The sequence below is a fragment of the Tympanuchus pallidicinctus genome, unplaced genomic scaffold (genome assembly GCF_026119805.1).
Source record: "Tympanuchus pallidicinctus isolate F22 unplaced genomic scaffold, pur_lepc_1.0 scaffold4, whole genome shotgun sequence".
NCBI lineage: Eukaryota > Metazoa > Chordata > Aves > Galliformes > Phasianidae > Tympanuchus > Tympanuchus pallidicinctus.
In genome coordinates this window covers 37,467,928-37,480,345 of record NW_026294758.1, presented here as the reverse complement: position 1 = coordinate 37,480,345, position 12,418 = coordinate 37,467,928, and the positions used below count along the sequence as shown (strand labels likewise).

Below are 12,418 nucleotides of genomic sequence, written 5' to 3'. Positions count from 1 at the left end.
CACTTTGCCAAATGCCTTGTAGGAGCAAGATATTTTGCATGTTTTCTACGTTGTAGGTAATGCTGTTTTCTGTAAAAAGATGTTCAGTATTGCAGTGTGCTAGGGAATGATGATTCTTTCTTTCTGTGTGTTAGTAAATACTCTTTTCCATTAGTCAGTGAACCTGGTACTTACTTTTTATTGCAATGACAGAGATGTTGATACCTAATATGTTTACAGGAGACATTTGTGTGTAAGAAATGCATGTTATCAGTTGTTTAAAAAAACAAGTGTATATTATTTTTAAATACTGCATTGCAGAATTTCTAACATCATATAGCAGTGAGGCTATATTTTGTTCCCCAAAATGTACTTGTGTATCATTTTCTGCAGCTCATTTTTCGTGATAAATACAGTAGCAGAAGTATGTGTCTACAGAAGTATGGACACATTCTCTGTTCGGAGAAGCTAATAACTCAGCTTCTGCAAAATTCACACAAACTGCAGCCCTACCCTGCTGTGAAATGGTTTTCTTTGCATGAGAAGGACAAGTCATGTTATACTTTTGTCTACAGACTTATCAGCCAGAACAGATGACTTTGATGGGGGAAAGAAAGAAAAAAAAAAAAAGAAAAAGAAAAAAAAGGTGGACTATTATTGATAGATTTTTTTGTCTTCTCCTTCTATGCATAAATTTATTCATTTTTGTATCTTATATTATTTTTTACAAAATGTGTGAGATAGACTTTTAGAGAAAATAATAAAATAGCTTCCAGCTCTCATTTCTTCACTGGTCATACTGGTGGTTTACTGTGTGCTTCCAGTGGGGTACCAAGTAGGCCAAACATAGCTACACAATACTGTGTTAAAAGGAAAAGCATACGAAAGAGACGATGTAAAATTCTTCAGGAGACAAAAAAAATTCACCAAAACATTTTGATGAAATGTTTTGACTAGTCCTGTGTGTCTGTGTGATATGCTTTGCAGTATCTACTCTGCCTGCTTGTCCATGTATTACATCACTGGTTTGTACAAGACAGAAGTTGGTTTTTAAGAGCAGCATAGGTCAGAACAAGAATCTTTACATGACCCCCAGAATGAATGTCACAATTGACAGACAAGCCAGAATTACTGTTGAAGTGACAAGATGAAAGCAAATAATAAAATACTGCTGGAAAGTGTTCGCTAATTGCAAGAGACGATGGGAGCAATCTGAAGCAAACCAGTAAAAATCAAGAAGGAACAGATAAAAGTGTAGAGAAACAGCTGCGTATCTTTAGTAAAACCCTCCTTTCCATTCTCGACAGATACACAGAGGGCCCTAATTTCTGTCTCCCTGACCTGTTGTGATAATACGTAGGTTGCTCCAGAAGTATTGCCTCCTGTTTTATTTCCATGGAAATTGCAACAAATACAAAGAGCACAATAATAGTGTTTGATAGAGCAAATCTGCAGCTACGAAACACTAGTTTTCAACACAGTCACCACCATTAGCCATGCATTCTTAACAGCGATGAACAGGAGCCTGCATTCTGTACTTGCAAAGATCTGCGCTGTAGATGTGATGCACTGTCACTGTCACTACTGCTGAAATGCACCACCCACCACCTTATCATGCTCACATCCACTGTTTAGTCTCCAGAAACATTCACCAAATGGCAGTGAATGTCAATGGGTGCAATTTTTTCCACACTGGTGAGGAATTCTGTGATGTCTTTGCTTCATAAGCACTTCCTCGTCATATTCTGTTTTTTCAGATTAAATGAAGTAAAGATATAAAAGGGGAGATGACTAGATAGTAGAATGAAAGAGAAAGAACCAGTAAACTGGTTCCTGCCCTGTGAAGTTGCAAAGCACGTATCACTGACTTTGGGTAGTTTTGAATCAAAATCTTCCATCTAAAAAGTGGAGGCAGAACAAGAACCCCAAACTAGAAAGGGTTTTGATTTGTTGAGGGTTCATAATGTGGGAAAACGGAGCTATAGGAATAGAACACTTCAGGAAACTTCTCGTTAAAACAATAAAAATGGTGCTATTTTGCATCATTTTATTTGTGTAGTAGCTAGGATCAACTGAAGGAAAAGAAAGAAGTTGAAATAGTTACACTTCTCAGCTGGTCAGGCTGATATTGTCTAGAGAATGTGGATTTCATAATACATTTAACTTGGCACCCTGGAATTTTTTTCTCTGCTTGAAATGTTTTTTTAATGAGAAGTTGCATTTTAGAGACATAACTTTATGTAAACACTAGCCAGGAGAATTTGATATTTAACATATTTTGCTGGAGAGAAGAGTCTTTCCAGGTACTTTACTTTTATTAAACTCACAAAATGGAATTCATCAACAGTTGAGGACCACGCTCGGATGGTGTGAACTGTGAGGGGGTTTTGTCTTACACTGATGTAGGTTCTCAACACAAAATGCCATAATGAAACCCCTCTGTGAATCTGGATTAAATGAATCTCTGAATTGTTGATTGTTTAAGGTTGATCTTGTAGATGTCCTACACCTGTCTTTATGTTATTTGTGGTAAGCAATTGCACTCTGTCTAGAAAAACAAATGAATGCTCCTTACATGACCAAGTGATTAATTCTTGCACAGGAAGTGATGTTTTATGCCATAAATATCATGCACAGAGATGGGCCTAGCTCTTACAGAACGCAGGTAGATATTACATGGTATGTTAAGAGAAATGAAGTATAAATGAAAATGTTACTTCAATTATTACTTAGAAGGATATTCCTTTGTTTGAGAGAATGTCCTATGAAAGAAGGTGGCAGTATGTAGCCTAATCAAAGACAAGTTAAAACTTTGTTGAGCATTCCTACCTGAATTTTATGCTTCCAGACAGTGGCTGCTGATAATTAAAGGAGATCATAAAGTTGCATGAATCGGAATTTAATTCACCAGCATAAAATGTACAAATATAAACCAGGAAAATTTCAATTTACATGACCTGTGTCAGTCATGGGAATTTTCACTTGCCATGAATCAGCAAAGTAGATTACTATTTGCACTTTTAACATCAATGCCTATTTAAGATTACCAGCATCACTGAAAATATGCTTTGATTCATTTGGACACTACATAACTTTGCCATATTAAGAAAATGTCAATATGAGATTACCTACATTAAGTCCTCATTTCAAATTACAAATATTCCTAAGTAATTGTTTAACTATTCATATGCATAAAATATCTCACTGAGCTAATGCATTAGTGTTTGATTTGTACAGATCTTCTTGTCAGTTTTTGTTCAAATGTTGTGTTTTGCACTTAGTATTTATAGTGGACTAGATTAATTGGACTAAATGACCTGAGGTCCTTTCCCACTTCATAAGTTCTGTGATTCTGTGATTTAGAGTGTCATGATTTAGAGTGTCTATGAAACCATGAAACTGTGGTATCGAGTGCTACACAAATCGTATTTAATGCCTCCGGCAATCCAGGAAGACAGAAAAAGGTAGAAGAGTTAATAGACCAAAAGCAGCTTGAATTACGAAGAGTTTTACTTACAAGTATGCTATTTCTTTTCCTGTTTCAACTCAGTATATGTCAATGTTTTCTCTGAGTTTTCAGCATGTCTTTCTTAGTAAGGCAGGACAACATACGTGTGGAGCAACAAATAGGCACTGTAGAAATGTTGCTTCTAAAGCTGTGTACATCCTACTCATTTTCTGAATTATATTTATGTCTAATTCCAAACTCTGCTTAATCATGTTTTTATTTCAGGTTTTTCTCAGTGACAAAGCTTGTTTTATTGTCTTTCTCATATCAGGTAGATTTTGTGTACAAATGCTTGCTTATTAAACGCGTGAGGGGGAAGAATTATTATTCAAATCTGTTGTGTTCTTTCCAAACAGGGACGAAGAGGATTAGGGTCAGTTTTTGTTTGGGCATCTGGAAATGGTGGAAGGAGTCGAGACCACTGCTCCTGTGATGGCTACACCAATAGCATCTACACTATCTCCATAAGCAGCACAGCTGAAAGCGGGAAGAAGCCATGGTACCTGGAAGAATGTGCCTCCACACTAGCCACAACATACAGCAGTGGAGAATCCTACGACAGGAAAATAGTACGTTTTTTATTTTTGTTTTGTTGCATACTGATCTATATGTTGCCTGGTGACTTTGTAGGAAGGGAAAGAGAAGTAGCTGATTTACAGTAAATAATAGGTTGCTTTAGGAAAAATATACATGTGGAAAATCTGACTTCATGAAGTGCTTTAGGTGATGGCTGTCACCATACTTTCAGTTCCATATCTGGTTGTTTGAAAGCAAACAGTAAGTTGCAGCCTGAAGCAGTACAGGTATATCTGGTTCATAGTAGACTTTTCCATTCAATTATTTGCTGCCAGCTCTCAGTGGTGCTTTCAAGAATCCTATTGCCATTGATACCAAAATAATTTGTTTCACTACTAATATCTAGAAGTTCAATAGGCCTGAGAACGCATCCTCCTTTCTTTTTCTTTTTAATCCAGTTATCATTAGTTTTTAAATCTCATGTGGATACATACATATGTATAACATACATATTATTCGTAGATATTCTTACCTGCCTGTCTGTTTTCTCAGATTTCTTTGGATACATCATCATTCCTCTTTTACTTTCATGGACACTCAATTATTAGAAGCATAGAACCACAGAGTTGTAGAATGACCTGAGTTGTAAGGGACCCACAAATATCAACTGCAGATCCTGTTTCCACAAGGACCATCCAAAATCAAACCATGTTTCTGAGAGCACTGTCTAAGAACTTCTTGAACACCTGCAGCTTGGTGCCATGACTACAGCCTTCGGAAGTCTGTACCAATGTTTGGCCAGCCTGTGGTGCAGAACCTGTCCCTAACCCACAGCTGCTCCTGCCCTGACGCAGCTCCATGCTGTTCCCTCAGGCTCTGTCGCTGTCACACAGAGCAGAGCTCAGCGCTGCCCCTCCACTCCCTGTCCTCACAGGAAGCAGCCATCAGGCCTCCCCTCAGCCTGCCCTGCTCTGGGCTGAACACACCCAGAACTTGAGCCTTGTACATCTTGTCCTCTAGACCCTTCATCATCTTTATAAACCTCCTTTGGTTGCTGTTAGGGAGTACTAATAGCTTTATGTGCTTATTATTGTATGAAAACTGCAGACTGCACATAGGTTGTTCAAATTGCTACCTATTCCTAGTAGCTGGTATATTGTGAGCAAGATTAAACTTAGTGCTCTTCTTTCCTGTGCTGCTTGTCATCCCATTCCTGAACGGGCTGTGCATCCATTTTCAGTTATGTTCTAGTCTTGGATGGAAACTCAGAAGTTGTTTTAATTTTGTTTGATGTACTATCGATAACATCAGAATTTGTACAGTATGATAAATTTGCATTTTAAATATTGAATGCATTAGATATACTTTTCAGTGATCATTATATTGCTCCTTTCAGACTTTTAAACCCTTCTATTACTATTAACCAGGTTTGTTAATATTACCTGCTTTTTCAAATTCAGCGTCTTCAATATACTTATCTAACTATTAATTAGTTTTTTGGGTATTGTCTTCTTCCTAGTTTATTAATTACAGTGAATAGTGTACATTTTCATTTCTTTATACTTATAAAATAAGGTGAACTTTTTTTTGTTTTTTCTTTTTCCCCTCAGATGTTGTCTGAAGTGTTGGTCTAACATTACCTTCTTTTGGTTGTTTGCAAATACCTCTCTTGGTGTCACTGAAGAGTTAAAATTCTTGCAGCTATTTTTTTATTAGTGTCTGCTTTGTCTTTCAGGATTCTGGGATGCTGGCCATGCCTTCTTGGATTCTTCCTTATTTTCAGATGATCTAATTTTTGTCTTAAACTTATTCTGAGGTACCTCTTCGTTCCAGTAATTTTTCTGTTCTTTACTCAGTTCTCTCCACAGAAACCTTATCTTCTGTTCCTGGCATGTTTCTTTTTCTACTTGATAAATAATAAAAGAATTACTCTGTTTCCTAGCAGTCCTCACTTCTGTGACTTAATTCCTTTCACTGTCCCTTAAAAGACCTTCACCAACTTACATACTTGTAAGTGAGACTAATATTATGTAAAGTCAACAGAAACCATTGTGACTCTCCAAGTCTGACTTCTTGCATAGCCAAGTCTGTAGAACTTCCCTGATTCCTTCAAATGCAGTAGTTATGGTCAGTTGATCAGTAATTTTTACAGATATGCTTAATCTTTCCTTAAAGTACAAAATATCCAGTCAGGTCTAGAGTAAGTAGTCCTAATTATGCATAATCGTTTAAAAACTTTGCTGTCTAATCTCTAGCTAGCTTGAATTTCCAGGCGTTTGACATCCTTCTTTCAGACTGAATAGCACAATCAGTTCTGTTTTTATAAATGAAGTTAAGCTTCTTGCATCATTCTGTGCAAAGCATGTTTTCTTAGGAACAGAATCACAGAATCAAAGAATTGTAGGTCTTGGAAGGGACCTGTGGAGATCATCTAGTTCAGTGCCTCTGTTAAAGCATGTTGCTACAATTGGTTGCACAGGAAAGCACCAGCAGGTTTTCTCCCCAAAGAAGGAGATTCCATGACCTCTCTGGGCAGTTCATTCCAGTGCTCCGTCAACTTTACAGTAAATAAGTTTTTCTTCATGTTCATCAAAACTTCCTGTGTTTCAGTTTGTGCCTGTTGTCCCTTGTCCTGTCATTGGGCACCACTGAAGACCCTGATCCCATCCATCTGACACGTGCCCTTAAGATTGCTGTAAGCATTGCCAAAATCCCCTCTCAGTCTTCTCTTCTCCAGGCTGAATTCTCCCAGGTCTGAGCCTTTTTTCATATAAGAGATACTCTTCTAGGCCCCTAATCTTCCCTGTAGGCCTTGACCGGTATCTCCCCAGTAGTTCCCAGTCTTTCTTGAACTGAAGATCCCAGAACTGGACACAGTACTTCAGATATAGCCCTCCCAAAGGGCAAAGTAGTGGGAGAGGATAACCTCCCTCAATATGCTGTTTACACTCTTGTGCCATCTTGGTCAGCCTGATATTCACCAGGACACCCAGGTCCTTGTCCTTTCTGGCAGGTCAGGTCAGCCCCTATCTTTACATATTTGCGTGGTTGTTACTGCCCAGGTATAGGACTGTACGCCCTCGATGAATCTCATAAAGTTTCTCTGTGCTCAGCTTTTCAGCCTGTCTTGCTGAATGGCAGCACAGCCTTCTGATGTGTCAGCTGCTCCTTCCAGCTTTGTATCATCATCCAAAATAATATTTTATTGGCTTTTTTTTTCTTATTGCAATGCTGTCCAAGGCATGGACGCCTCACTGCGACAAACATATTCCAGGATGTCCAGCCCTTTGCAAAAAAAACAAAAAAAAAAGAAAAGAGAGCTCTTCCCATGGCTATCACTAGCATCTCCAGGATAGCTTGTGTTAATGCACTGGGCAACTCTGGCCACCTGTCTCTCCTACTCCAGTCTGGGAGATCTGAATCCGATTTCCTTTTGGTTGGCTGAGGGAAACAGAGGCCATCCCCTTTGGACCAGCTCCTGCCCTTTGCACAGGACCCACTTCAACTGCTATTCATATGGAACTGTCCTCCACTTTGGCCTTAATAGTTTGTTTGAATAGTTGCTACTGACACCAAGATCTGCACTAGTGGTGGCTTCACCAGGGCTGATGCCCCAGACTTCTAGGCCACCAAACAATCCTCCTACTAGTCACAGTGTAGCCTTCATGGCTCCACACCACCAGCAGTGGCACCAACCATTTTCAGGGCTATTTGACTGGACAGGTGAGTTGATATAAACTCCTTAGCAAGTTATGACTTCTGTGGTCATTGTCCTGTGACTGTCTAGATGAACCAACACCTTTTCTGGGCTCTGATGAGCATTAGCATGGAGCACCTTAAACTGGCATTCAGTTCATTCCATAGCATCAGTCCTGCATACCAAGCACTGGCATTCCATGGCCTAGCTCCACACCAGTCAGCTGAGTGTCTTACCCACTGAAAGCTTGAGAATAGGTTGAGATCGTTTCAGCTTCAAGACCCCTGGTCATTCACTTTACTGGACGAAACTGCCCTGCCATTGGGCAAAGAATGGCTTGAGAGCAACCCTGAGGAGATGGATTTGGGAGTGCTGATTGATGAGAGATTCAGAATGAGCTGGCAGTATGCAGTTGCAGCCCAGAAGGCCAATCATATTCTGGGTTGCATCAAGAGAAGCATGACCAGCAGGTCGAGGGAGGTGATTCTGTCCCCCTACTCTGCACTCATGAGACTCCACCTGGAGTACTGTGTCCAGTTTTGGGGCCCTCAACACAAGAAGGATATGAAGCTGTTGGAGCAGGTTTACATGAGGGCCCAAACATGATCAGAGGGTTGGAGCACCTCCCCTGCGAAAATAAGCTGAGAGAGCTGCACTCTTCAGCCTGGAGAAAAAAAGGCTCTGGGGGGACCTTGGGATGGCCTTCCTAGCACCACCTATGTCTGTAGGGGGCCTACAGGAAAGCTGGGGAGGGACTGTTTATAAGGGCATGTAATGACAAGATGTGGGGAAATGGCTTTAAACTGGAAGAGGATAGATTTAGATATTAGGAAGAAATTCTTTACTGTGAGGGTAGTGAGACAGTGGAACATGTATCCCAGTGAGGTTGTGGATGCCCCCTCCCTGGAGGCTTTCAAGGCCAGGCTGGATGGGGCTTTGAGCAACCTGGTCTAGTGGGAGGTGTCCTTGCCTGTAGCTGGGAGTTGGAACTACATGACCTTGAACATCCCTCCCCACCCAAATCATTCTATGTTTCTGTGATTCTATGCTAGCTATCCTCAGGGAAACTGAAAACTTTGGAGAAAACCAGCCACTGGTTCAATTAGTCTTTTGCCCCTGTACCCAGACCGAACAACTAATGTCTACAGTAGGACCACTACAGAGCTCCTCCAGACATTCCCCTGCCTTTGCTAGATGCACAGATGCACTTGGAAATGTGCATCTGTGACTGCCACCTCAGTTCCATTGTATTTATACAGTAAGTCTCACTGGGACCTATACACCTCATTGTTAACATTACATGTCCATCACTGTGTGAACCTAAGTCACTTTCAGAGCTGCTGCCTCTCTTTTTCAGAGTTGCTGCATAGGGCACAAGTGGGAGGGCCTTCTTACACTATTTGACTCTGGTGGTACTAGTTTAGACTCATTCCAGACTTGTGTTAAATCTATGTATCATCTCTTAAATTTAAATCATTTTCAGAATTGTTTTAATGTGTAGTATCGCATTATATGCCTTGCAGAATCCTGACTATTCTACCTTCAAAAGATGTGCTGACCAGAACAAAATAAGTGCAGTGATTGGGCAACCTTTTTTTTCCAGCAGCCTAAGTCATTCACTATTAAACATTTTATTATTGAGTGAATTAATTAACCATTAGCTTAAATCTTGCATCAGTTATTTTACACCAGATAAAACTTGGCAAGAAGATGGAATTTTTAGGGCAATACTGCTCACTCTTTCAAAATATTGACACAGTTCTGGTTTTCCTTCAATCTTCTGGAACGTCTCCAGAGTTCAAAGACTTAGTAAAATCAAACAATACAATATTACATGTTGCCTTTCCAGCTCTCGTAAAACTCTTCAGTGCTTCCAAACTTCTGATTTAAACTTGCTATTTGAAATAGCTATGAATAGGAAGACAATTCATCATTCTTGTATACACTGAAAACTTCATTTAGATTGTTTTTCTGAGAGGGGGACATTCAATGAACTATCCATTTACTTTATATTGCTATTAACTTTTAATTGAAATCATCACTTCTTTAGGTGCTTTTTCTAATCACATCCTCCGTTCTTTTGGGATAAATTCAGTTACATATACCAAGTTTTGACTGTTACTACAAAGCATGTCACTGTGCACAGTGAAGGGTTAAAGCATAAGCATGCTGAGCAGCCGTAAGAATTAACCTAAGTCTGTTGATCCTTTGTTTACTGGAACTTAACTTGCACCCTGACTACTGCTGTGTAAAGCTACCTTGTGTCGTGTGCCATAATCTTCGCTGACCTCAGATGCTTGAATATTAGACTGCACATATTCCGTCCAAGGCTCTTTTTCCAATACTGTATTGTCTGTTGACTTCTTAAACACACGAAAGTCCCATCTGAGGACATTTTACTGCTAGTGCTTGGCATTCAAAGCTAGGCAAGCCTATTTGTCTTCCTTACATTTTCAGTGGCAAAGCAGGGTTGCCTGGAGTATGCATTAAACAACTTGTGTTGTGTCTAAACCTATAAAGATAATGACTGCGTGCTTCTGTTACATAACTGCCAAGTCAGAAAAGACATGAAATTGTGGAGGAAACCCTTGCAATCAAGAATATTGAGCAATTTTTTCAATATGCACCGTCATGGATACATGAGCTTTGCTCTCACCTGGGTGTTTCTCTTGCTCCTTCCCACTGCATCGTACATTTTGTTTGGGCTGTTGCTTTTTCTGTCAGAGATTATCTTAATACTTTAGTGCAAAATGCTTAAAGCTTGAAGTGAAAAATAGAAGAATAGAAGAAAAAAGTATAATAGAAATATTATTGTTGCATATAATTCTCCAAACTCATTCATGCAAAAGCAGTGAACAAATTAGCCATTCAGAGCTCACCTTCATGCCTTTACACAGAAAGAATAGCAGTGTTTGATCAAGGAACATTTGGTTGGTTTGTGAGAGTGAGACTCTTGTATCTAAAACAGGAGAAAAGTACGTAATACTGAAGTTAATCAGAAGTCACTCAACATTGGATTTACTATCAAAATTTATATAACCCATTCTTATTTATTGTCATATAACTCAGAAGTGGAGTTTTTTTTTCTGACTTTTGTTGACAGAACTAACGTAAATGGCAGCACATTCTGGTATGAAATTATTTGAGCTAATAGATGCTGTCAAACACAATGATATTAGCATCTTTTATGAATTCCTTGTTGCTCAGGAAAGAATCAAAATGTGCTTGATTTCATGGTGCACCAAATTTGTATTACATTATATTTTAGCCCATTAAGGACAACGTTTATTAACATTCCTACAGCATACAAACAGATACATATATTACAAATATGTCACAGATGCAGATTTGGTGTATATATTTTAGAGACTCTTAGAGGAAAGGACTAGAATTAATTTTTGGTGTATTCAGGAGCAGCTGCAAAGTAAAGGCACAGCCGCAGGTGTAGAAGTTCACACTCCGGGACAAAGGCAAATGAACAGAAGGTAAAGTCCCTGAAAATCTACTTCCATGTAGCAGTTATTCCTCATAACAGAGGCAGTGCAGCATTAGTAATAGCAATATACAGTTGTAAAAGTATTTTTTCTATTATTCTTGTCTCTGCTATTTTGAATGCAACAACATTGGGAACAACACTGGGGAGATGGCTTCTCAGCTCTGGACCACTTACCTAGTATGTCTAGTACTATTTAAGTATGATTATCCGTATGGGCCTTTCATTTACCAGACATGTTGCACAAATGAATCACATTTGCTAGTTTGTTTTTTTCTAAATGACATCTTAAAGCATTGGTAATATGTGGAAGTTCCTCACTGCTGTGGTTCTACCCTACAGGCAGCTTTACACCACACGGTTCTTTGCACACCCAAAAAAACCCACAAAGTAGAACTCATGGGTTGAAATAAAAAGTATTTACTAAGATAGAGAAAAGGAAGAGGAAAGAACAATAATATTTATGATAATTATACATATATGTATTTGCAACAAGCAATGCACAACCAGTTGCTCACCGTCCACCAACTGATGCCCAGCCAGTTCCTAAGCAATGGCAAACTCCCTCTTTTTTCTACCTTTCCTTCCACATAATGGCACATGATTTGAAATATCCCTTTGGCTAGTTAGGGCCAGCTGCCTTGACTCTGTCCTCTCCTCTCTTATCAGTTCCTTGTGTCCCTCCATCCCCCATGCTGGAAAATAGGAGATGCTGAGAAAACTAAAACCTTCTCTCTGTGCAGCACTGTTCAACAACAAGTAAGAGGTCACTGTGTTACCAACACTGTTTTTCTACTAAAACCAAAACATAGCAGTGTATCAGACACAGCATGAAGAAAAGCAACTCTGTCCCAACTGAAACTAAAACACTAATATTACTTGCAAACATATTACATGACTTACCTTCTGAAATTAAATTCTGTATTTCTGTTTCTCCTACTTTATTTTGTAAAAAATGCCTTGTCACCTCCGGAGTTTCTTTCCTGAAGGCGTACTTCTGCCTTGATGACTTGCTTTTGCCTTAAGCAGAAGTTGAAACAAACAAAAAACTGTCATTCCTTAAACACAAATAAAAACCTGCTCTTGTTCAGAAACTCTTACAGAGTATTAAGACACAACAGGACACCATTTACTTTGAGTAGGTACAGCTGTACAAAGGGAACTGAAGATTTTTGTTAAATGCTTGTTGCTTCTGGGAACACAGGTTCATAGAAACCAACTCATC

At 39.2% G+C, this 12,418-nt stretch overlaps 1 protein-coding gene across 5 annotated transcripts in view; it reads left to right on the top strand.

Moving 5' to 3' along the window:
- Positions 1-12,418, top strand: part of PCSK5 (proprotein convertase subtilisin/kexin type 5) — a 264,454-nt gene that overhangs the window by 118,095 nt on the left and 133,941 nt on the right. For all 5 annotated transcript variants that reach the window (XM_052701373.1, XM_052701376.1, XM_052701375.1 and 2 more), the window contains exon 8: positions 3,844-4,056. In XM_052701373.1, coding sequence (XP_052557333.1) covers positions 3,844-4,056 — 213 coding nt within the window. The remainder of the gene's footprint in view (positions 1-3,843; positions 4,057-12,418) is intronic.